General features: G+C 38.1%; 1 protein-coding gene across 1 annotated transcript; it reads left to right on the top strand.

Annotated features, from left to right (window-relative positions):
* On the top strand, positions 1-26964 carry DLD (dihydrolipoamide dehydrogenase). The gene is made up of 14 exons (XM_049893062.1): positions 1-142; positions 1863-1941; positions 8696-8775; positions 9275-9343; positions 9917-9986; positions 12990-13090; positions 13400-13543; positions 13982-14083; positions 19293-19483; positions 20603-20773; positions 21105-21294; positions 21825-21962; positions 23737-23826; positions 23916-26964. Exons 1-14 carry the CDS (start codon positions 104-106, stop codon positions 23979-23981), a joined length of 1530 nt encoding a protein of 509 aa, XP_049749019.1. The 5' UTR covers positions 1-103; the 3' UTR covers positions 23982-26964.
* Positions 26965-26974: the final 10 nt, after the last annotated feature.

Genomic DNA, 26974 nt, shown 5'->3' with positions numbered 1-26974 from the left:
CAGGCTGCGCCGGGGCATGCGCAGGGCGGGGAGACCTTGGCGAGGTGGCGGCGGTGCTCGGCGGAGGTGAAAGCATTGGCTGAAAGGGAAGGCAAGGGGAAAAATGCAGAGCTGGAGCCGTGTGTACTACTCTGTGGCCAAGGTGAGGGCCGACTGGGTGGGGTCGTGCAGGGCCACAGGTATAAAGACGTCCGCTGACGAGGTCTGGGACGCGGCCTAACTTTGGCGGTGGTAGGCGAGGCCGGCGGCCTGGCGGGACCACCCCCGACCCCGCCTCTGTACCGGCTCAGCCAAGGCCGCGGCTGGGAGGAAGCGGCTCATTTTTCGGCTGCCGCAGGCGGGAGACGGGGCTGTGGAGAGTCATTACGACCGGCAGTCACGCACATCTCACCCCTCAGCCCGAGCCGAGGGAGCAGGCGGCGCACACACAGGCCGCTCCACCTTGGCGGAGGAAATATAAGCCGTCCTGGCCCCGTATTGCCTGCCTCTTTATATCTTCTGCCCTTTCTAATCTCAATCCAGGCCCTGGAGTGACGTAACTCTCTGCCGTGAGTGGGCAACCTTGGGGCCACTGCTTAAAAGGCTCAGACACAGTCAGCCCCGACAGAAAAAATGGTCCTTGGAATTCTCTGAAGTCCCTTCATTGCCTGAGATTTCAGACTGAGTCCGTTGCTGTCCCTCAGGCCGCCCAAGAGACTGGTATTTTTAGTTGCAGGGTGTTACTATCATGACAACTTTCCGTTTCATCAGTGTATCAACTACAGCCACATTGTATGTATATGAGATGTTGGCTGGTGTATTGATGGAGACTTTACAGGTAATGTAGGTATCAAACCCGCTTGTTTCAAAAGTGAGTAGCCAGAGTTCCAGAAACTTAACAGCTAGAGGTCACGCTGTTAGTGCCAGGCAGAACTGGGACTAAAACTCAGGACTGACATTTAATCTGCTGATCTTAGATCTTCTGTCCTCACCTCACGTACCGGCGTTGCCTTGAAATAGAGGGCATTAGTACATCAGTGTAGGTTTTGTCATCGCCTCCCATTTACCTGCTGTGATAGGAACTATTTGTTTCCTTTGTACCTCACTGTTCTTAGGAAACTGTTGCCATTCACATGTAGAGATTGTTGTAGAGATCATGGTGCAAATTGTAAAACTATAGTAGTGCCAGAATATGAGTACATTATTTTCTAAAGTTACTTTGTCTAATTTTCTGTTCCAAGTTGGAGCCCTGATGGCTCAGTGGTTAAGAGCTTGGCTGCTAACCTAAAGGTCGGCAGTTCAATTCTACCAGCTGGTCCCTTTCGGGCAGTTTTACTCTGCCCTATAAGGTTGCCATGAGTTGGAATCAACTCCGTGGCAGCGGGTTAGTTGCTGGCTATGGAACATTAATAGATTGGTCTAGGTAAATACGGACTGTACGTACATGGGAGATTAGAGTTAGGAAACAAAAACAAGTACGAGAGGGTTGTCATAAATGTAGATTATTCAGGTACTTAGAACTTAAAATTTTAAGAGTTTTAATTATGACATTAAAATGATTACTGGCACTAAAAAGTAGCCATGCTTTCTGAAAACATAATAAAAGTTACACCGTTGAATACATTTCTTATTAGGGCAAGTATGAAGTGGTTTGTTGAATTTTCATAATAAAAATAGTGTGGCAAGTGAGATTGAAAAGTTTAAATGATTGTTGCTGTCAAAGGAGAAATTGATAGTATAACCTCTGTATTGCAGTGGAAAATAACAATCCTTATTTTTATTAGGTTTGCCTAAAATCATTATGTTTTCATTTATCCTATATAGTAGTCATCGGTTTTGAATTTATATTTTACATGGTAGGAACTTTATTTTCTGTCTTCTAGAGAGGCCATTTCAGTCGAACATCTCATGGCCTACAGGGAGTTTTTGCAGTGCCTCTGAGAACTTACGCAGATCAACCAAGTAAGTACTTTGTTAGTAAAACTGTTTTTTCTCATATTAGTTGATAGTTCGTTTGTGTTTAAATGAACAAGAAAGTGAATATTAGAAAAACTAATAATGATCTGTTTTAGAATTCATCTGTTCATATATTCATTTGAATGTTTATTGAGCAACTAGTGTTTTCCAGACAGTGAACAAGGCAAAGCCCAGCTCTTCTGGAACTTATAGTATGGTGGTAAGAGACTAACAATACAAAAGTACAGATAAATATTTTGGGAAGTGATAAGTGAAACTTAAAGCAGGTCGTTGGGGGGAAAGGAGACTTTTTTTTTTTTTTAAATTGTGCTTTAAATGAAAGTTTGCAAGTCAAGTCAGTCTCTCATACAAAAATTTATATACACCTTGGTATGTATTCCTAGTTGCTCTCCCCCTAATGAGATAGCATGTTCCTCTCTACCCTGTATTCCCTTTTCCAAATAGCTGTCTTCTGTCCCCCTCTACCTTCTCATCTCCCCTCCAGACAGGAGCTGCCCACATAGTCTCATGCATCTACTTGAGCCAAGAAGCTCACTCCTCACCAGTATCATTTTCTGTCTTACAGTCCAGTCGAATCCCTGTCTGAAGAGTTGGCTTTGGGAATGGTTGTTCTGGTCTTGGGGCCATGACCTCCGGGGTCCTTCCAGTCTCAGTCAGACCATCAAGTCTAGTCTTTTTATGAGAATTTGAGGTCTGTATCCCACAGAGGAGACTATTTTTGATAGGATGACAGGAAAGACCTTTCTGCGGAGATGATGTCTGAACAGGGGTCTGAGTTAAGTGGGAGAGTAAAGAGGCTATTTCAGGCAGAGGGAAATAGGAGTAAGAAGGTCCGAGTGGGGAATTAACTTGTGAAGTTTGAGGAATACCAATAATCAGTCAGGAAGACCCTGTGGATCACAGTTCTACCCTGGCACGAATGCAGCTGTCATGAGTTGGAATTGACTCGACGGCAACTGGTGGTTTTGCTACCAAAGATACTGATTTTGGTTGTTGAGATTATCTGTTGGACATACTGGATTCACTCATATAGGTTGTTAGTAAAATTGCATATGATGGCTTGAAGCTTTATCATAAAAACCATTGACTGGGATGAACCATGACCATCACCCTCCCTGCGTTCTGTGAAATAATTTTATCCTGTATCCTTAATTATCTTCAAACCATTAGCATTTTGGATATTTTACTCTTAGAAGAAGGTGGTGAGATTCTGCTAACCATTGACCAGCAATGAGTGAGTGGTTTATCCTAGCTTTGAACAGGTCAAGAAATCCTTTTAAAAAAAATACTGGTTTGACAATGGGGAAAAAAGTTGGATCTAGTGTACCGATTTTTAAGGGGTCTTAGTGGTGCAGTGGCTAAGAGCTCAGCTGCTAACCAAAAGGTCAGCAGTTGAAATCTACCAGGCACTCCTTGGAAACCCTCTGGGGCAGTTCTGCCCTGTCCTGTAGGGTTGCTATGAGTTGGAATTGACCTGACGGCAACGGGTTGGTGGAGCAGTGGTTAAGCACTCAGCTGCTAACTGCAAGGTCAGCAGTTTGGACCTACCAGCCGTTATGTGGGAGAAAAGACCTGGCCATCTCCCATAAAGATTACAGCCTAGGAAACTTATGGGACGGTTCTGCTCTATCCTGTAGGGTTGCTCTGACTCGGAATCAACTCAGCAGCACACAACAACATACTTATTTCCTCTAGTGTGTTTTTAATTGATGGGAATGTTATTTATTCTTTTCAATTCACAGAGCAGGAGAAATGTTAGATTTTCATTTTCATAGCTACAATTTAAAGACTTGCCATGACTAAATCTGTACGTTTGGAATCATTCAAAAAAGATTTATTCGGTACCTACTATTTATAGACAGTCCCAAGCAGGAACTTAGATTTTAATGGAATAGGCTAATTGAACGCTCCTGAGTCAGTTTAGTGATCCTTTGACATCGAGTAAATTGTAAATCCTTTAGTACCCATATATATAAAGTGTGTAAAGCTTTTGGGTGGACAAAGTAACAAGCACTTTATATACATATTTATATTTATCTGAGGTGTTCATTTAATGGCTGTTACTTCCTCAAGAATGGAAGCTTTATCAGGGCCCAGATTATGTCTGTTTTGTTAGCCCTTAATATGATTTCTGGCATACAGTAAGTACTCAGTATATATTTATTGAGTAAATAAGCCCTGGGACCATGTCTGTTTTAGTTACTGCTCTGGCCAGTATGGTGCGGCACAAAATAAGGACTCTGCAACAAAGATAATAACTGATGCACCGAGGGCTCTGTCTCAGGCACAGTCTTTAATCCACATGGCCATTCTACCAGATATGTACTGCTCTTGCTAAGTATCTCTTACATTCATTTAGTGAATTTGGTAATTCATGATAACTTCCTTGTATCTCTTTTCCTGATCTTCATCTCTTTTTCTATTTTTTTAAATTTATTTTTAAAAGTTATCTTGGTTTATCTGCATTTTGATATGTACCTGTTTTTCCCAACTGTATTGTAAGGTTATTGAAAGTAGTGAAGAGTTACTCATAGGGTAGACATTCATAAATTACTTACTGATTTCATTCTGATAGTAAAACAGCATATTCTTGTCTTACTTGGAGTTCCTGATGACCCTGGAGATTATGGGATCATCTGAGTCTTCTCGGAAGGCGGTAGAACATAATGGTATACAGGCATAGGCTTCAGGATTTAAAGGTCTTGGTTTGAATCTTGGCTACCTCACTTACTAGTTGTGCAGCTTTGTGCAAGTTACTTAGCTGCTCCCAGCCTTATTTTCCACCCTGTGTTAAATGGGGGTCACTAGATCACACTCTCATGTATTCTTTGCTGAAAAATCTTTAGATACAGACTCTGCGCCTTTTTCTTCCTTTTAGTGCTTCCAAAAATTTTCATGGTGTTATGATGGAATGGTACATTAAGTATCTTCACTGAGAGGTGAACTATTTTGAGTTTTTGATACTTTCTATATTTTAAAAAAATCCAGTATTACACCATCAGTTAGGAAATAAAACCCTAGTTTCTTGGTTATTCTCTTTTATCTCTTGTTCACTTCTCCTGGCTTTGCTTACTAAAATAAGTTGTTTTCTAAACTAAATGTATTGCTCATTTTTTGTACCATGGGCTATGTATATTTGCATATCAATGACTAAAAATAAAAATACCTACTCAAAAGCTCAAAATCTAAAATATTTAATTCAGTTATGTAGTCATTAAAATGTTTTTGAAGAATTATAATAGCAAATACATACAAATTATACCAATATATAATGTCTTGTAATAGAAATGTGGGAAGAATATTTATATATGTGTACACAGAAGGAAGTATCTATATGTACATTTAAGTACAGACATATGTATGCAGGCACATATATTCATAGAAGACACAACTATAGATACTCTTCAGACAAAACCAAACACTTTTATGAGATTGGTTTTCAGGATTTGAAGGCTTAGGACCTTAGTCTCGTGGGACAACTCAGTCAATTGGCGTAATATAGTTCACAGAGTTCTTGTACTGCATCCTAGTGGAGTGAGTAGCATCCGGGGTCTTTAAAAGCTTGCGAGTGGCCATTTAAGGTACAACTACTGGTCTCTACTAGTCAGGAGCAAAAGAGTAAGAAGGTGGCCAAAATCTGAGAGAAGAAACAAGTCTACTAGTTTGCTAGCCTACATGAGCCACAGCCTCATCTACCCTGACACCAGAAGAACTAGATGGTGCCCATCTACCAATACTGACCGTTCTAACCAGAATCACAATAGAGGGTCTTGGATAAAATGGGATAAAAATGTAGAACAAAACTCAAGTTCTTAAGAACGGTCAGACTAACGGTACCACTTGAGACCAGAGAATTCCCTGAAACTGTCACCCTGAGACACTGTTTAAATCCGGAACCAAAACTATTCTCCTGAGATCAACTTTCAGCAAAACAGCAAAGTGGCATACAAAATAAAAGATACTACCTGTAAGTATCGTATTCTTCTAAAAAACCATCTATATGAGATCAAAAGGTTAATGTTTACTTTAAACAAAGATAAGGATGCAGGGAAACTGGAGTACCGGAGATGGAACAGCCAGAATACGTTTAAGGAGAATATTGACACAATGTAAAAAGTGTAACTAATGTCACTGAACAATTTATATAGAAATTGTCAAATGGGAACCTAGTCTAATATGTAAACTTTCACCAAAAACAAAATATAATTTTTTTTTAAGAATATAACATTTTTATGACAAAATCTAAATTTTATAAAAATTGGCGTTTAAAAAGATTGGCAGGAATCTCTAAAAATGGTTCTCTCTGGGATATAAGGCATTATGATTATTTTTTGCCTTTCTGTGTTTTTTGTTTCAATAAACCTATATATTTTAATCGGAAAAGATGTTAAAATTCAGTAACGAAACCCATTTTTGTAGCTTGTATTTACATTACTATGAAGTTAAAAATTGGAGCTCAAATGAAGGGGTATTGTGTAGGTCATCATTTCATTCAAGTTTTAAAAATAAGAAATAAATTTTTTTATATGTTTATTTCTACACATGAATGAAGGAACCAAGCAGGGTGGCCAAAAATCACAAATGGATCAGTAAAAATTGATGTAATACTTTTTTCATGTGTTGGACTGACTTTATTTTTTTTCATGTATTGGGTAATCCTAATTATTACGCGGTATCTTCAACCAAGGAGAATCAGTACTTTCATTTATTCAGCAGGAGAATTCTTAGGTTTATGGATAATTGGGTTGAATAACTTAGATGTCTTCCGGTAGAGGCTCTGATTTTGTTCAGGAGGCCAACAGATGTTTTTGAATGATGCCAGCACTCCTAGCCCTTAGGACGGAGAGAGAGAGAGTGGTATATGTGTGGGGGTACAGAATTAAAATTGTCATCTTCATAGGTCAAAATGTATCTGCCACATGCTTGAGTACATACTATGTATGTTCCAGGTACCAAGCTATTTACATAAATTATCTGATTTGATCTGTATTACAACTGTGTGAAACAGATTTTTTGTGGTCTTTATTTTGCAGGTAAAGCACTGAAGGGTGAGTCAGGTTAAATAACTCATTTAAGGTCACATAGCTAGTAATTATAAAGCTTGATTATTGCACTTGAGGATTTTGGTTTATGGTGGTTGAAATTAAGGAGTGGAATAATACTGAATAATGGGAAAACCACTGGAAGTAGAGTAAAAAATTGATTTCTTTCTTGTCTTTGCCACTTACATGCTAGGTAACCATGGGCAAGTTAACTGAACTCCCTGAACCTCTTATTTCTTTATCTGTGAAATGGTCATATTTACACTGCCCTTACCTTCCTCATAGGAAGTTCTGAGAATCAAACATGGGAACATATGTGGATGTGTGTTATAAACTGCTAAATGCTAGACTAATGGGGGTTGTAAGGCTAAAAAGAGGAAAGGATGAGGGATATAACTGTCTCCCAATTCTTAAAAGTCATTGTTGCTTTATTTGAAGTTGAATCAAGAAAGGGAATAATTGCACTTATTCGTACATTTGTATTGCAATTCTTATATTTGTAGGCTGCTGATGAAAGTTAATTTTTAATATTTTATCTTTATATGCTAAGTACCTAGGATAGTTAATTAAATATTCTGGCTAGCCTACTATCTCAAGATACACAAAATTGATTCATATTCAAATAATGTTCAAAATATAGGGAAGCTTATTTTTCTGGTATTTTAGAAGTTAAGGACCTGAAAGGGAAGAAGGGGTCTAAAATTTATTTAAAACACAAAGATATTATATAAAATTATTTAATCCAAACATCAGTCACTTACGGCAGTGTTATTATTATTCTTGTATTACAGAAAAGTGAAGCCACTTGGTCAATGTCACATGATTAGGAAGTGGTAGAGCTGCGATCTGAAGTCAGATATATCAGATTCTAAAGCTGAGGCTCTTCCCATTATTCAGGCTGTTTTCTGGAGGGTTAGTGTCACTAAATGCCTGTCATTTATCCTTAAATACACCTATACAGCTCAGCAGATGAATGGGGAGACAAAATGTGGTACATACATACAGTGGAATATTATTCAGCCATAAAGAGAAATAAAGTCCTGATATGTGCTACATGCAACATGGATGAACATTGAAAACATTATGCTGAGTGAATAAGTCAGTCACAAAAGGACAAACGTTGTATGATCCCACTTACATAAAACATCTAAAATAGGCAAGTGTATAGAAACCGAAGTTTATTAGTGGTTGATAGGGGTGGGCAGGAGGGAGGGGGAAAGGAAGACTCAATGTTTAATGCTCAATGCGTCTGTTAAGGGCGATGGAAAACTTTGAGAAGGGGTAAGAGTGATGGTTGAACATGATAAACATAATTAATGTCGCTGAACTGTCCACGTGAAGATTGTTGAAACACCTAGTATTTTGTTATGTATAAACTTACTACGGACAAGACAAAACAAACAAGCCTCTACAGAATTTAGCAAGGTCAGTAGATTCAAGGCGCGTATACAGAACTCAGTTTTATCTATATATACTGTAATGAACAAATGGAAAATGAGATTTAAAAAATGATGCCATTTTCAGTAGCATCAAAGAACATCAGATACCTAGGAATGAAGTAGTACTGTGTAGAAAATGTAGGTTATTTGTGTTTACTTAGAGGTTTAAATATCAGAAGGTGTTTTGTTTTTCAAGTGAGCTGTTTTTAGTAAATGTTAAGCAATTTAGTATTTTATATCAATTTGCTTTTATTGTAGTTGATGCCGATGTAACAGTGATAGGTTCTGGTCCTGGAGGATATGTTGCTGCTATTAAAGCTGCCCAGTTAGGCTTCAAGGTAAGGTCTGCCCTCACACTAGATGTTGATTCATTTTTATTTAGACGGAGTTGATCATGTTCACAAAATATTTAATAGGTGAAAGTATAATAAATAATTCCTTAACTCTCTGTAGTATGTTTAATCCTGAGACTAATGGAAAGAGGATTTATTTGGTTGTAGTATTTTCATGGGATGGAAAGGAGATCCATTATTTTTTCCTTCTTCCCAATACTTATTATTTTTCTAATCACACTTTGGAAGATACAGTGATAGAATTAAAAGTGGCATTCGGTAATGTTAAACAGAAATATATATTAGAGTAACTTACTTTTGAATTAGCCTGAAAGAGTTTAGTATAATTCAAATGATAAATTATAAAGGGCTATATATTTTAGTCACTGAAAAACACAGCTTGAGAAGCATGTTTTGCAGAAGAGTTAAGGAAAATGCATTTGAAATTTTTAACGGATGGGAACATTATAGGTTTTGTGCTGTTAAATGTTTTCTTTGGTTGCAGACAGTCTGCGTTGAGAAAAATGATACACTTGGTGGAACATGCTTGAATGTTGGTTGTATTCCTTCTAAGGTGAGCATATGTTTTGTACAGTGCAGCAGTGTTTCATTAGCTACCAGCTAGAAAGATACGTTGAAGCTAGAATGAATAATGTAGTTATTTAAAAGACAAACTCACAGATGATAAAAACAGTTTTCCTTTATAAAACTTAGACTCTCCAGCCTGCCACATATTCCTGAAATAGTTTCCTTATCTCACTGCCTAGGCTTTCCGTTCAAAAAAACACTGACATTCCAATTTTTTCTCTTTAGCTTCCCTTTACCAGTGCGAAGAATTAGGTAGTAAATTCTTCTTTTAGGTCCTTCCTTTATGTATGTAAACGTGATTGCCTTTTTCATGCGCCACCCTGAAGTATGTGCTTATTCCTTTGATTTTTCAGAAAGTCAACAAGTCTTCATTTTTGTTTGTCGACTATCTTTTACATGATTATTGTTTGTGTTAGATTAGTTACCTAAGAGCAAAAACTGGTATGTAGTCCTGTGTATTATTTCACAGAAAGAATGTCATAAGTGTTTTTTTTTTGTTTTTGATTGTGTATAGTCTGCTTATGAACATTCGATAATTTTATCTTTTTATTTCCTCTAGGCTTTATTGAATAATTCTCATCTTTACCACATGGCTCATGGAAAAGATTTTGCGTCCAGGGGAATTGAAAGTAAGTGTACTTTTCATATTTAACACTATTATCAGCCATGCTGGCCAGGTGGTTAAGTGCTAGGGCTGCTAACCAAAAGGTTGGCAGTTTGAATCCACCAGGCGCTCCTTGGAAACTGTATGGGGCAGCTCTGCTCTGTCCTGTAAGGCCACTGTGAGTTGGAATTGACTCGACGGTAACGGGTTTGGTTTTTACCAGCTATGCTTGACTTGACTTTGTGGCTAAACACTTATGTTTATGTGTGATACATGTTTAGCGAGAGAAGATTAAGAAAAAGAATCTTGAAAATGTAGAGAGAGCCACTTAATGACTGAAATCCAGGTTTCCACCATTGACATTTTCTGTCTTATGGCTACTTTTGCATGCACGAAATTCCACTTTTTTATTTTTCTGAAGAGTCAGTTTTCACTTTCCTGAATCCTCGAGTTCACTTGGAAGGCTGGGTCCCTAAGTGATATGGACAGATAATGGAAGAAAGCTCTCAGTTCTTGGTTGTGAAAAGAGCAGAGGAGAGAGGGGTGAGGTATAGTGAAAAAAGAAATAGTACAATTTATAACATTTTAATTTGGTATATCTATCTCCTGTTCTTGAATGGGAGTTCCAGAATACTTAATAATGCTCATGAGGAACCTGTGCGTAGATTAAGAAGCAGTCATTCAAATAGAACAAGGGGATACTGTGTGGTTTAAAGTCAGGAAAGGTGTTCGTCAGGGTTGTATCCTTTCACCATACCTATTTGATCTGTATGCTGAGCAAACAATCCGAGAAGCTGGAGTCTATAAAGAAGGGGCATCAAGATTGGAGGAAGACTCATTAACAGCCAGCGTTATACTGATGACACAATTTTGCTTGCTGTAAGTGAAGAGGACTTGGAGCACTTCCTGATGAAGATCAAAAACTACAGCCTTCAATATGGATTATACCTCGGCATAAAGAAAACAAAAACCCTCACAGCTGGACCAATAAGCAACGTTATGATAAATGGAGAAAAGATTGAAGCTGTCAAGGATTTCATTTTACTTGGATCCATAATCAACAGCCATGGAAGCAGCAGTCAAGAAATCAAAAGACAGTTTGCACTGGGCAAATCGGCTGCAAAAGACCTCTCTAAAGTGTTGAAAAGCAAAGATGTCACCTTGAAGACTAAGGTGTATCTGACCCAAGCCATGGTGTCCTCAGTTGCCTCATATGCGTGTGAAAGTTGGACGATGAATAAGCAAGACCGAAGAAGAATTGACGCCTTTGAATTGTGGTGTTGGCAAAGAATATTGAATATATTATGGATTGCCTAAAGGATGAACAAATCTGTCTTGGAAGAAGTACAACCAGAATGCTTCTTAGAATCGAGGATGGTGAGACTACATCTCACATACTTCAAACATGTTGTCAGGAGGGATCAATCCCTGGAGAAGGACATCATGCTTGGTAAAGTAGAGGGTCAGTGAAAAAGAGGAAGACCCTCAACGAGATGGATTGATACAGTGGCTGCAACAATGGTCTCATGTATAACAACGATTCTGAGGATGGTGTAGGACTGGGTAGTGTTCCGCTCTGTTGTATATAGGTTGGCTATGAGTTGGAACCGATCCACAGCACCTAACAAGAACATTTCCTGTCATCGTTTTGGGCTGTTTTCATTTCCGTCTTTCCTCTCCAGCTGTTGCTGTTGCCCAGTACTTGGAGAAAGGCAGTCTGTTCCAGAGAGGGTCTCAAACACACCTTGGAGTATTACTCTTCCTTCATTTTTTTTTTTTTTTTGCATGAGTAGGCTTCTGGAAGAAGGAGCTGCAGTATAAGCAGTCCAGTGGATGAGGGGAGATGCATGTGCACTAAAGCAAATATATTAAATTAGATGAAAAATGAAATGATGTAAGGAAAGAAGAGAGAGAAGGGTAGTCAAGAGCCCTGCATTGTACGCAGGGCTTCATCTTCAAGCTCTGTGTCCTTGGGTAAAGCAGAAATCTCTCAGGGCCATTGTTTCTCATCTCTGAGGTCAGCGTTGGTTGCATGAGCTGATTTCGAAGTTACCCTACTTACCTTTAAAATTCTATCGAGCATTTTTATCTTACGTTACTGTTTTGGAGTTCTCTTCTGAGTTAAATGAGTAATTAAAATTTAGTTTATTAAAATAAATTCTTTTGTATTAAGCTTCTCCGTTGGAATTTTTCAAATGTGTATTTTTATTAGTTTTTATTTCATAAAATTTAGCATTTGTCATGATTTAAAATTGAGGTGATACTTTGCCATTTCTACTTAAACTTCTTCTAGACTTTTCACCATCATAAGGTGTTTGGAGACTATTTTGTAACCGAAACCCTCCAAACCCACAGCTGTCGAGTTGATCCCAGTTCATAGCAACCCTACAGAACAGAGTAGAATTGCGCCATAGGATTTCCAAGGCTGTAAATCTTTACATAAGCAGACTGCCACATCTTTCTTCTGTGGAGTGGCTTGTAGGTTTGAACCGCCGACCTTTCTGTTTGCAGCTGAGCACTTTAACCACTGCACCACCAGGGCTTCTTGTGTTGTTACAGTAGTGTATACTGTTTTATTTTCGATTGCTTTTCTTCTGCAAGTGGATTTCTTACAGTGTTTGATAGGTCTCATTAATTTTGATAGGCTGTTGCTCTTTTTTCAGCTATGATAATTACATCATTTATTAAATTAAAAAAAATTAATACTGCATTTTATACAGTTCTGTAAACATTAGAGTAATGCAAACAGTTAAGTACTTGGCTGTCAACCAAAAAGTTGGCAGTTGGAGTCCATCCAGAGGTGCCTTAGAAGAAAGGCCTGGTGATCTCCTTTTGAAAAATCAGACACTGAAAACCCTGTGGAGTACAGTTCTACTCTGACACGTGAGGAGGCGCTGTGAGATGGAATTGACTGATCTACTGGCTAGAAGCGTTAGGCATAAATTTTCCAGACCCCGATTAGGGAAGAATATCACATGTAGCTTCAAGAATTTAGATAAGGACTAAAAATTTATTTAACAAATTACAGTGCCTGAAGTTCGCTTGAATTTAGAGAAGATGATGGAGCAGAAGAGTACTGCAGTAAAAGCTTTAACAGGTGGAATTGCTCACTTATTCAAACAGAATAAGGTCAGTGTGTGTAATGTTCCGATTTCTGGTTTATTTTATATGCACATTAAATATTGCTCTGTGCTAATAGGGTGATGGTATTTGGTTGTGACTGCTAGGGGATATTTTAATTTACAACACTGTGGTAACCTGAAATAGCTTTCTCTGACATATATAAGGCTTGTTTTTTGCTGCTCAGTGTGTAGCGTTACTAAAGAAGGAAGCATTTTGTATTTGATAAATTTATTTAATACAGTAAATTTTCCTGTTATTCATGTTTACCAAAAAATAGTTTAAAATTTGTGATTTTATAAACATTATTTTATAAAGGTTGTTCACGTCAATGGATATGGGAAGATAACTGGCAAAAATCAGGTCACTGCTTCTAAGGCTGATGGGAGCACTCAAGTTATTGATACAAAGAACATTCTCATAGCTACAGGTTCAGAAGTTACTCCCTTTCCTGGAATCACGGTATTTATGCTTTATAATTTACAACTGTTACAACTTTCCTTTAAAAATACATTTTTGTAAATTAATATATGCTATTTATGAATTTTGAGAGATTTTTGACTGAAGTACTATATTTTGACAGTCAGTCACTTTGGGGAGTTGCCTGTCTTTATTCTGCAGCGATTTGGACCAGATATAGAATACTTTGTGTTAAGATATATTTGAATTCAACGTGAAGTTAAAATTGGCCATTTTGTTTTGAAACACCAAATGATAAAATTTTAAAAGTATCATTTTAATGGGATTTGGCAAAATTTGGCATACGGATAGAAGTCGGAGATAAATATCTCAAAACAAGTAAATGACAATATTTTTAGTGATTGTACTACATGAGGTCACAGATTACAGTTGTTAAGTTTTTCCAAGTAGTATTGATTGTGTCTTTTGTTTTCCTTATAGATCGATGAAGATACGATAGTGTCATCTACAGGTGCTTTGTCTTTAAAAAAAGTTCCAGAGAAGATGGTTGTCATTGGTGCAGGAGTAATAGGTGTAGAATTGGTAAGTGGCTTCTTTCTGTCCGCGGTTATCTCCATGGAGTTGGAAGGGACTGAAAGGTCGTCTTTTTAATTTTTTGCTTATTAACATCTGAGGCAGGTCAACATTCAGTTTTGCTTGAACACTTATAGTAATGAAGAGTTCACCTTTTTTCAAGAAAACTTTATGCGCTAAATCATTAGAATGTTTTTCTTTGTTTGAAATTTACTTTCCTCTATCATCCACTCTTTGTGTTCCATGTAATTAGTCTCCTTTTTTTTTTTTTAACCTGACAGCCCTTCAGATATTTGAAGACAGCTCTTAGGTTTCTTAGGTTGAGCAAACTGCATTCCAGATAAAGACTGTGCTTCTTACTTTGACTTACATGATCTGGCTCCCCTCCATTCTCATCTAAATCCTTCTTGACTTTGGCTTTAGAAATGTCAGACTATTTTCAGTTCCCTGAACACTCCATGCTGTTTCTCTCTTCTTCCTGCAGTGTTCTCCCTTCTTCTTCATATGGCAACTTAAATTTCTAATGACCTCTTCTTCCCTCCATTTTAGTAGTCTTCCCTAGGGCAGTTGTACCTTAATGATTGCATTGCTCTGCCTCTGAAATAGTTAGACCTAGTCCTCACTTATTGGTATGGTTCGGTTCCAAAGGCCAGGCTGTTATGTGAAAACCAGCATTGTGCTCCAGGCCTACACATGGACCCTCACACCTCGCCTCCACCATTCTGCTCTCTTGGCCCCAGAAACGGGCCTCAGCGATGGGCGGCTTCTGGGTCTGCTGGCAGGTGAGGCCTGGCCACGTGGGCCTGGCAGAGGCTGTGGAGATAGCAGAGAGGCCTCTTTGGAAGAAGAGACTTCCGAGTCCCTCGCCCAATTCCTGCGGCCCTGGCTTCTGCTGCTCTTGCCCAGCCTCCGTGCCTCCTGTGCAGCCCACATGCCCTGTACTCGCAGGCCAGCATGGCTCCTTCACCCAACCTGGGTAGTACAGACATCTGGAGGCCCACGTGACCTCACAAACCTCACCCTCCTCCTCCCCCTCTTGCCTTGGCTCCTGGGTAATGCACAAAATAGAGAGGGGATTTTTTACTGTTGTCACAGATGCGAAATGTCAGAGAATGAGATAGTAAGTGAGGAAGGAGTAGGTATAATTCAGACATTCCACTTTGTAACCACAACCTTTCTTTTCTCTTTTGCTCAGTTACTCTTCGTACACAGGCTTTTCAGTTTACTAGGTTTTCTAGTCTATAGATCCCTCTAGTTTTCCCGTATTTGTCCTTTCTCACCTTAATACTACATTCCTGATCAGCTTAGATTCCATAGTCCATTACTTTAACCACTTTTTTTTCAAGTGTCCTTGAGTCGTTTGCCTCACCGTTAACTCACCTCCTTGGCATAGCTCCAGTCCTGGTTGAATTCAGCTGTCTACATTTTTTAATACTGTACCCAGGCTATTGACTGCCCCTGGAGAAAAACATGCAATTTGCAGGTTGGTGCCTGTATGAATTCTTGGTCAGGAACTCAGCCTTGTTGACAATCTCATTGTTTTTCTAGCTGGTACCCTTTCCTGGTCCTTGAAATGGCTGTTTCATTTCCCATTCTTCTCAGACTTCTGCCACTGCGCTGTCTTTCCCTGCCCACAGATGACCTTGTCTCTTAAATATTACAAAATATGACATATCAGGTGACAATTTCCTCAATCTGATGCCCTGGATTTGAAAATGTCTTACCTGTCGTTACACTTGTCCTTTTTGATCTTCCTACCTGTTCTTTGCTGGACATCATCTTCTGCCATCTCGGAGACTTGGTTTTATGATTTATAGTCTTTATTTCTTTTATTTTTCAGTCTTCAAACTTCTACTGCTTTCTCATTTACATTTAAGCATGCCTGTATGTGTGTGTCTGTGTCACGCACACTTGCTCAGATGCATTCACACTCAGGCGCAGGTTTGTGTACATATAAAGAATCCTTCTCTGTACTCCACGTTCCTCTCCAGTTACTTTTACCCTCTCCCCGCTTCACAGCCAAACTTCTTGAAGTAGCTGTCCGCACTCTATTGCATGAACTTCCACTCCTCAGTTCATGGCTTCTTGTGCCATTAAATTACTCATGACAAGGACACAGATAGACATATTGGTCAATCCATTGGACTGTTTTCTCCACTGTTGTATTTGGAAATAATCAGCATTGCTCGTTTTCTTGGTTTTGAAACTCTTTCCTCATCTTCTCTGATTCTGTACTGTGCTGGTCTTACATCTACCCTTTGGAGTGACCCTTATCCATTTTCTATGCAAGTGCCCCTTTCTCAGCCTTCGTTATCATTATTAGCATTACTCGAGATTCTGTTCTAGGGTTCTATCCCAGATCCTTTTTGTCTTTCCACAGAATATTCTCTTCACCCCCACCTCAGTTACCCAAGGATTCACAAATACCTGCATCCTATTCCTCTCTCGTCTCTGGACTTTTATATCTGAATGTCTACCAGCATTTCTATTTGTATGTCTCACAGGTGCTCGATTCAGTAAATATATAACTTAACCCCCCCAAACAAACAGAACCTCCTTATTATGTGACATTCCCCATCTCAGTGATTGGTACCATCAATGTAGGGGCGTAATCGAGAAGTTTGGGAGTTATATGTGACTTGATGCCCATGGCTTTATGCCCCACATTCAGTCACTGGGGTCCTGATGTGAATTTACCCACTTCTTTTCATTCATACTACTTAGACCCTAGCTCAGGCCGGCTCCGTGTCTTGCCCTAGCTTTCCCTGGCTTTTTTCATCTTTTTCTAATCTATTCTCCCCATAGTGGCTGGAGTGATCTTCTTATAACACACATTTAATTATGTCCTTTCCCTGCTTATCCTTTAGTGGCTCACTGTTCCATTTAGGATAAATCCAAACTCTTCATTGTTGCTTAAAAGCCAACATGATTTGACCCAGTTTATCTCACTAGCCTCATTTCTAGCCTTCTCCCCCTCAAACTATGTCTGGGTGTATCAAAATATCAGTTCCTGAAAAAGTCTTGCTCTCTCTTCCCTGCAGGCCTGCCTTCTGCTTGGAGCATTTCCTCCCCTCCACCAGTCCTGCACTTCTGTGAGCCTTTCCCAGACCACCTAGGTGTTAGGTGCTTTTGCTGTGTGTTCAGCTGCATTGCACTGAAGTGCTTCGTATTTATTCTCACTTTTTTTATATTACCTGTTCATTAAATCATAAAGTCTGTGAGGGCAGAGAGAATGCTGTTTCACTCTATATCTAGGGTTTAACACAGTACCTGATAAGGAGTCCTGGTGACACAGTGGTTAAGTGCTTGGCTGATAATGGAAAGGTCAGCTGTTCGAAGCCACCTAGCAGCTCCATGAGAAAAAGGACTTGGAAATCTGCTCCTGTAAAGATTACAGGCTAGAAAACCCTGTGGAGCAGTTCAGCTCTTGTCACATGGGGTCACTATGAGTCGAAAGTGACTCGAAGGCACCTCACAACAACGATAGTACCTGATATAGAATAAGAAGTACTCACATGCTACTTCTTATTACTGTTATTACTATTACTACTCAATAAACATTTGTTGACAGAATAAATACCAAAAACTTAGAAGTTACTTTTTTAGTGAAGACTTCTTTCTTCTATCTAGAGAAGCTTGGGTATTTCCTTCTTCGAGTCCTTAGTATACTGTGTCACCATCTCTGTAGCACTTAATAATAACAATATGTTGCATTTATCTGTTCATGTGTGTATCTCCTATAAGACCATGAGCTCCCTGAAGTCAGGAATTGAATTTTATTTATATTTGAATCTCCATTGCCTGCCTTAATGCTTAGTACTTAGGTCTTGTAGATACCAGATCCATTAGTTTGTCATCCTTTTTGTTCAGTCTGAAATACTCTGAATCGTGGAGAGTACTTTGATACGCATAACGTAATTCTTGTAACGTAATTCCTTAATGAAGATTGTTAATTAAAAAAAAAAGATATTCTCAGTTAAAATTACAATTGAATGAAAAAAATTAATATTTCTACCTCCTTGAGAAAATAAAATACAAAGCAAGTTTAATATTTTACAAACATAAGTAATTAGTACCACTAAGAGCCTACTTCCTCCTCTTCAGAACCTTTGCACTTGCTATTCCACTCTTCCTGGAACACTCTTTCCCCAATTATCTGTATACAGGCAGTCCCTGGGTTATGAATGTCTGACTTACTGACAACTCATACTTGCCGTTTACTGTTATGTAAATTTGTCCTCAGTTTGAAATGATTGAACCAACCCTTACTCAGCCATTACTGTTATGTAAATTTGTCCTCAGTTTGAAATGATTGAACCAACCCTTACTCAGCCTCTACTTGTGACAAATTCTTCATCACAGTCACGTTCGCTTGCTGCGTGTGCAGCTTTTAAGTGATTGAAAAAGGCTTCGAGGCTTTTCTTGTACTAAAGTAAGGCTAAATAAGAACCATACGCACATGTTCTGACTTATCTACAGATTCAGCTCTTAAAGACTTAAAGACAGTTAGGAATGGATCTCGTTCATGACCCGGGGAATGCCTGTAGTTTACTCCCTTTCAAGTCTTTGCACAAGTGTCACTCCCGGTGAGACCTTCTCTGACCATAGTGTTGAAAATTGCAACCCTTCTCCCAACACTTCTGTTTTTTTTTTTTTTTTTTTCCCATAGCACTTTATTATCCTCTGACACGAATTGTACTTACTTGTCTGTCTCCCCTATCGGAATATAAGATCCCTGAGGTCAGGGATTTTTGTTTTGTTCGCTTTTGTATCCCTAGCACCAAATAATGATGCCTAGGACATACTAACCAAAAATCGTTCCCGTTGAATCAGCTCTGACTCATAGCAACCCTATAGGACAGAGTAGAACTGCCCTATAGAGCTTTCCAAGGCTGTAATCTTTAAGGAAGCAGACTGCCACATCTTTATTCCTTGGGGCTGCCAGTGGGTTTCAACTGTCATCCTCTTGGTTAGCAGCTGAGTACTTAGCCACTGTGCCACCAGGGCTCCAGGACATAGTAGGTGCTCAATAAATGTTGAGTGAATATATCGAGTTATATATATTTGTTACAGTGTTAGTTTTAAACCTCAGCGCTTCTAATAGGAACATATTAGCAAAATAAGAAAATATCATTACTGAAGATGATTTAGTAAAAATTTGCTATAGAAATCTTTATTTCTGTTTTTAATGATAATTTTTTTTTATGGTTATTTACAGGGTTCAGTTTGGCAAAGACTTGGTGCAGACGTGACAGCAGTTGAGTTTTTGGGTCATGTTGGTGGAATTGGAATTGATATGGAGATATCTAAAAACTTTCAACGCATCCTTCAAAAACAGGGATTTAAATTTAAATTGAATACAAAGGTTACTGGTGCTACCAAGAAGTCAGATGGAAAAATTGATGTTTCGTAAGTACACTGCATTTGTTTTTGATATATGCTTGTCTGTGTGTTTCTTTAAGAAAAACAAGTTTTAAGATCAGATTAACAAATTTCATTTTTTTGGTAACTCGAGACCGTGCTACTGCTTAACATAGCTTAATGTTGCTTATCAAATTAGTCCGTTGAAGTACATGATTAAGTTGATGGTAGAAAAATTAAACCATTGTTGTTATTATTGTAATGTATCTCTTCAGTGTATACATTTGAAATTTTCAAACTCCCAACATTCAGTAAGATTAATTAAATATTTCTAGGCAGCTATATGGAGAAATCCGTAATAATGACTAGTATTAATTGGATTGCCTGGTATGTGCCTAGCACTCTATTTCTTAAATACTTACATAATTCAGTGAAATAATTTGCCTAAAGTTACTCAGCTAGTGAGTTGCAGAGCCAGGACTTGAATGTGGGTCTTTCTGACTCTCTGACCTATGTTTTTAACTACTGTGCTTTACAAGCTGTTTTTGTGAGGTTTTAATCAGGGTTTCAAACTGGTTCTTAACCAGTTCAGTCGTGACACTGGAACAGACCCAAATTTGTAAAATTTGAGTGAACTGGAACCATAACCAGAATGGGAAAAATTTTGGGTCAAAGCCCTGTTAAAAACTTAATCTCCCTATTAGGAAACAAGGGCAGCACACATGTTGCATAGCAACCAAATCTCTTGCCCTTTGAATGAATTTTGCACAGCTGGAAACACTGGTGTCCCGCTCAGCCTACCGTGCTGCTTTGAATGTGTGTTGCCCTCCTCATTCCTGCCAATAATCCAGTCTCATGCATCATTACAAGTTTTCCATTCCAGGTCTTCAGCCCATAATTATTCCCATTCCGGTTATCCAAATTGTAAAAATTAGAATCTGTTCCGGTTTTGCTTTGTTGGCTATAACTGAACTGGTTTGAAGCCCTGGTTTTAATGGTAGATCTCTAGTGGGTGTGTGTGTTTTTTCATTGCCTAATCCTTGTTATGTTTATAATAAACTTTGTTAGAAATATCAACACTTGAGGAGTCTCTGGTCTTAAATTTCTAGTTAAATGAACTATTTATGTAGATGTGTATTTAACAGTAATACACTGTTCATTATGTAGTATTGAAGCTGCTTCTGGTGGGAAAGCTGAAGTTATCACTTGTGATGTACTCTTGGTTTGCATTGGCCGACGACCCTTTACTCAGAATTTAGGACTGGAAGAGCTTGGAATTGACCTAGATTCCAGAGGTAGAATTCCCGTGAATACCCGATTCCAAACTAAAATTCCAAAGTAAGTTGGATAATTATCTGCATTTGCAATAATTTTAGAGTTTATTTCAAATATCACTTTTTTGAAAATAGACTCTTGTCATATGTAAAAAATGCATTGACTTTGGGGAAGGATAGTAAACTTACAAGTATAAAATAAAAACTAATTAATTGAATTTTTTCGTTAACCAGAGATTAGAGATTGAACTCATTCATAGATCTTTGAAGAGCTGTATTTGCTTCATTTTTGGTGATCTAGTAACTAGAAACTTTTTTTTGTTACCATGGTATAACTGAAGATGACTGTATCTAAGATTTTAGAAGTTCACTGTTTGTTTTGATCCCTGTGGTAGTATTTATGCTATTGGTGATGTGGTTGCCGGTCCAATGCTGGCTCACAAAGCAGAGGATGAAGGCATTATCTGTGTTGAAGGAATGGCAGGTGGTGCTGTGCACATTGACTACAATTGTGTGCCCTCGGTGATTTACACACACCCTGAAGTTGCTTGGGTTGGCAAATCAGAAGAGCAGTTGAAAGAAGAGGTAATTCTGAACTTGGGCGATTTTATGCTGATCTGTAAATTAAGCTAATGACATTGGTGGTTGAGCAAAAGCATTTTTATTATTGCATCAATGTATTTTAATAACTGTAGAACATTATAGTTTAGTTTTTATATATATTTTTAAAATAATTTTGTGGTTGAAAGTACATACAGCAAAATTGACACTGAAGCCATTATCCTTTTTTTTCCTTTGTTGACATTATAAAGGGGATCATTCACTCCTTAGATTTATCAACAACAGTGTAGAGAAGGATAAGTTGCCTGTAGTTCAAAAATTAGTAATTCCAAAACTTTTATAATTTGGCTTTGAAATATAACCAGATGAATAGACATTTGCATTTGTTTGCATTTGTACCCAAGATTGATTTAGTCAGTATTTGGTCTTTCCTTATATATAGTCTATGAAGAATTGCCTCCTTGGGATTTATTTTCTGAACAAATGATAGATGGTTTCACACTGGGCATGGTCTTTTCCAGTACTGATGTGAGTTGTCATTTTCTGTCTCACAGGGTATTGAGTACAAAGTTGGGAAATTCCCATTTGCTGCTAACAGCAGAGCTAAGACTAATGCTGACACAGATGGCATGGTGAAGATTCTTGGGCAGAAATCAACGGACAGAGTATTGGGAGCACATATTCTAGGACCAGTGAGTATTGTAAAACCAGAGAATTGCCATTAGGATTTCTGGAAGGCATTGCCGTTTGGTAAATTAATTTTAAATCACCTGGTACTTATATTGTGGGGTTATTAATTACCGGTAAAAGTTTTAAGATTATTCCTTTAAGACATACGCCAGGTCATATCCCTGCTTAAAAACCTCCATTGGTGCATCTCAAGTTCTGACTGTTGGCACTCAAGGCCCCACTGAATCTGCTTCTTCATATATTTTTGACTTCATCTCTTTCTGCTCTCCTCCTTTTGCTTAGTAATTCCAAGCCACATAAGCCTGCTCACAGTTTTAGAACAAGCTTATTCGTATCCTAGGGCTTTGTGCTTATAGTTCCTTCTGCCTAGAATTCTTTGCTTCCAGATCTTTGCATGGCTGCCTCATTATTCAGATCTTAGTTCAGATGTTGCCTTGAAGAGAAGCTTTTCCTGACCACTCAGTCTAAAGTATATGTCCCAGTTATGTAACAGTGATCTTATTATTTTCATTAACTTTATTTCATTTTCACAACAAATTCTTCTGTGTGCTTGAATGGAGCACATAGAAAGAACCACTGAGTGATTGAGCTACTAAGTGGTAGGATTTGAATCCATCCCCTCTGACTCCAGAGCCCAAGCTCTTAACTTCTGCTAAGTTTTTTTTTTTTAATATTTTGTTGTGTTTAAGGTGAAAGTTTACACAGCAAATTAGGTTTCCTTTTAACAATGCCTACACATACTGTTCAGTGATACTGGTTACATTTTTAACAATGTCATCATTCTCATTCATTCTGTTCTGGTTATACCATTTCCCGTACTTTAATTTCCCTGCTCTACTTAGAATAATTTTTAACCATTTGGCCTCATATAGACAATTTTTTAAAGGAGCTCAGTACTCAAGGGTGATATTCTTTTTTTATGAGCCAGTCTGTTATTTAACAAAAAGGTGACCTCAAGGGGGTAATTTTGGTTTAAAGTTTAAAGAATATCTCAGGGCTGTAGTCCTGGGGAGTCCTCTAGTCTCAACCGGTCAAGTCTGGACGTTTTAAGGATTTGAGTTCTGTTCCACATTTTTCTCCCATTCTATTAGGATCCATCTATCGTGGTAGCCGGGCACCATCTAGTTCTGATCTCGGTAGATGAGGACTCTGGTTTTGAGGACTATTAGTCTTGTAGACTAGTTTCTTCTTTGAGCCTTTGGTTTCCTTCTTTCTCTGTTGTTCCGGATGAGTAGAGACCAGTAGTTGTATCTTGGATGGCTGCTTGCAAACTTTTAAGACCCCAGACACTACTCACTGCGTTGAGATATAGAGCGTAACACTTCATGAACTGTATTATGCTAGTTAACTGAGTTGTCCCACAAGACTGGTCTAGAGCCTTCAAATCCAGAAAACCAGTCTCCCAAGGTGTTGGGTTATGTCTAAGTAGTATCTGTAACTGTGTCTCATGTGTGGTTTATTACATATGTGAATATACACATATGCACACACACCCGTACGTACATATACCTACAGTACATCTATCTGTGCACACATGTATCCGTTTATTCATACTCATATGCATATATGCTTATATGTATATTTGTCTAACCACACACACTTTTGGTTGTTGTTGATCTATTAAGCATTTCTTGAGGCAGGTTGTAACAGCAAACAAAAAAATTTTAGGCAATTGTAAGATTTAAAAGCCTGCTCTCTTAACCATCTGGTGTTCTATTAGCATGTAGTTGTTTTTGCCATAGAAACAAAATTACTTCTTGGCTTATTATTTTAAAGGGTGCTGGAGAAATGGTAAATGAAGCTGCTCTTGCTTTGGAATATGGAGCATCCTGTGAAGATATAGCAAGAGTCTGTCACGCGCATCCGGTAACTATAATGCATACAGAAATTATGGTTACTAAAATTTCCTGACCCACAAGTACTTTGTCTTTAATTTTCAATTTCTTCTCTTGCAGACCTTATCAGAAGCTTTTAGAGAAGCAAACCTGGCTGCATCATTTGGCAAATCAATCAACTTTTAAATTAGAAGATTATATATATTTTTTCCTGAAATCTCCTGAGAGCTTTTGTAGAAGTCACATTTCTGAACAGGAAATGCTTACAGCTCCAAGAATTTCTAGGACTGTATTAAACTTTCGGAAGATATTTAATAGGTTTGGACAGAATGCAGTAATCCCACATCTATATTTTAAATATACTTATTTTATTTCAGTGCATTAATATTGCAGAAAAAAATCTACTTATAGTAGCATCCTGGAAAATTTCCATCAACCCCATGTTTTCATGCTGTTTATGAAAGTTTCAACTTCACTGAATTTATATTAAGTAGCTTTTATCCCTGATACAGTAAAGTTGAATTTACTTACACAATGGAACTGGAGTACAGTGTGTGAACAGCGTGTTTGAAGCAAAGTGATCAAGTTATTTTAAACTTGGATTTCATATTGGAAACAGAAGTTAGTCATTAAAACGAGTCAAATATGTGTAAACTGAACTGATGTAAATAAAAAATGTTCTCACTTGTTTTATTTAACCCCCAAATTTTTGCAGCTTAGAGGCAGAATTTATGTGTTTTAAGAGATTTTTAAGGTGCCGCCGTTGAGGTCTCCAAGTCTGAAGGATCATTATATAGTTATCTGTGTTAATGGGGTTTATCTACAGAATTCAAATAGACACTCAAATACATTACACTGGGGAATGAAGATATGGAAATAAATGTGGTCTTTCATTTACTGGTTATTCTGAATCAATGTCAAGATGGTCCTTCAATTTTTCTTTATGACTACCTCTCGTGTGTATTCTTATTCTTACTCTTTATTGCTTTTATAGGGCTAAGATGTAATTCAGAATGTTAGTATTTATCGTTTTTCACATTGTAGGACAGTATCAAAGCATTCAGGAGGTCATTATTATCATCCTTCTTGATGCCATCTTTGGATCATAGTTGTAGTTGTCAGGTTTTAATTGAATTAGGTCTGGGTCACATTTTCCTTTTTCTTCATGATGTCCAGTAATGTTGGGTTGTATTGTGGTTATTATGAATGATACATTGTAAAGACTGGATTCTGTTTTGTACTTCTGAAGAATATTGAATTTTTGTTTCAGCAGGCAATAACTTGGCTGAATCAAACTCCAAACTCTTCCTTGCAGCAGGCAGCAGCTGAAGTCAACGTTTCAGTTGTTTTAGCTTTAGCTGGGTCGTGTGAAGTCTGCCGTGCGTGTGTGTGTAGTCAAGGATCAGCCAGAAATGGGCAGAGTATGTACAGTATTTGGGGGCCCGTCTCCTGAGGTGCTCTCCTTTCTTGGATTTCCCCCTCACTTTCTAGTTGCTCTCCTACCTCTGTCATGTATCCACCATTAAGACTGGGTTTTTATCCAAGTTGCTGCTTACTGGAGCCTCTTCTCAAATGAAAAGTTGTTAAAATGGGAGATTCACCCGTCTTCAAGGTGTCACATCTCTACTTCCTGCCTGTTTTTGGTTGCTCTCCAGTGCCTTTACTTTTTTTTTTTTTTTGCTGTTGTTCAGAGTTTACAATTGTTATCAGCAGGAGGGTTGATTTGAGACATGCTTTGTTGTTATTAGAAGTGAGCTCTGCATCTTTTTAAAATCTGTTCTGAAATCCTAATATTATGTGAAGTGCTAGTTTAAACTTCAAACTTGTCCCCCAACTCTGAGGAAATACCTTTCTAATTAGGGAACAGTGAACTGTATTTTAATATGAAATCCTAGCTATAGAGAGACACAAAATAGCTAAACCAACTTTAAGGGTTCCCACTCAACATGAGAATGCAAATATATCCGGATGGGGAATAAAATTCTGGGATAAAGCAAGTTTTAAATGTTCATTTGTATTATCTACTATACTTTTAATATTCTCTTGGATCATGAAGGATGGGGCTGGGTTGTCCAGTTCATTGTGCTGATTTCAAGTTTCAAAGTGAGATTTTTAGTTGTTTGCAGGAAAGAACAGGTGAAGAGTTAGGCATCAGGAAAAGAAAAAGCTTGGAAGGAATGGGGAGTAAAGAGCGTTTCTATCATTTTAAATCAACTACTTATAACTATGGAAAAATAACAGTTGCTGTAGTAGTGGTGAGGCATGACCATTTTGCTAGTTAGTAGAATTCTTACCAAAATAAGTGATAAATAATTGGTTTGGAGCAGAGGAAAGTAACCTTATTGTTTAAATTACAGCTGTTTACATACCTGGTCCAGACCCAGCTTCAAGTGCAGCTGTGTTGGGTATGTGGGAGGTGGTTAAGTGGTACACACAATAGTCTTGCTCAAAGAAGAATGTGAAAAAAACACTTTTAGGGGCTGGCTCATCTGTAACATTGACACAGGCTTACCTATTGCATTCCACCTATTTATTCTGTGGAATAAGTGATTGTTGTATGATTGTTTTGGTTAAACCTACAGATTTATAGCAGAGAAATTCTAGTAGTGAAACAAATTAAAATGCAATACAAAAACTGAGCATCAGGCTGTACTCTTAGTAGTATTGTTGCATTGGCAAAGGCAGTGTCCAGAAACTGGCTGGATTTAATTTAAACCTTCCCCTCGGTGACAATAGACTCATTCTAGATGGTAACAGTTACAAAGTCTACAGTTCATCCTCCTGATTTTCTAGAAATTGCTCTTTATGTTGTCTTTCTTAGAATAAGGGAATACCACTAGGAGTTTGGGAGATTGGAGTGACTAATCAGTCATGAAGTGGCGAAGGTAGCTCTGGCTAAATTATTCCACCTTCTTAATAACTTCAGCCAGGGAACCCTACTGGGAGGTGATTTGGGGGATGGATTTGTGGAGGATGTTGATCTATCAAGCAGATGAGTGATAGCTTGCTTGTAGACACAGTAGAAAGTAGGGTCTCCAGGGAGACAGCAAACTTGTTTATAAATCCATTTTTACAGCAAAAATAACATTCTCTGTTAAGGAGATTCACGGACACTAAATCAGTGAAAGTAACAATGAACTTAAGAATTATACTAAGTAGATATTTATACAAAAGCACTG

This window comes from Elephas maximus, chromosome 8 (genome assembly GCF_024166365.1).
Source record: "Elephas maximus indicus isolate mEleMax1 chromosome 8, mEleMax1 primary haplotype, whole genome shotgun sequence".
Taxonomy (NCBI): domain Eukaryota; kingdom Metazoa; phylum Chordata; class Mammalia; order Proboscidea; family Elephantidae; genus Elephas; species Elephas maximus.
The sequence above is the reverse complement of the archived record's forward strand: the minus strand, read 5'-3'. Positions and strand labels throughout refer to the sequence as shown.

What these genes read in the sequence shown, in the direction of transcription:
- DLD (XM_049893062.1), top strand. Translation starts at nt 104, where the DNA reads ATGCAGAGCTGGAGCCGTGTGTACTACTCTGTGGCCAAG. An exon ending in CTCCCTTTCCTGGAATCACG is followed by an intron (nt 13,544 to 13,981) that starts GTATTTATGCTT and finishes TTTTCCTTATAG; the next exon opens with ATCGATGAAGATACGATAGT. An exon ending in GAGCACATATTCTAGGACCA is followed by an intron (nt 21,963 to 23,736) that starts GTGAGTATTGTA and finishes ATTATTTTAAAG; the next exon opens with GGTGCTGGAGAAATGGTAAA.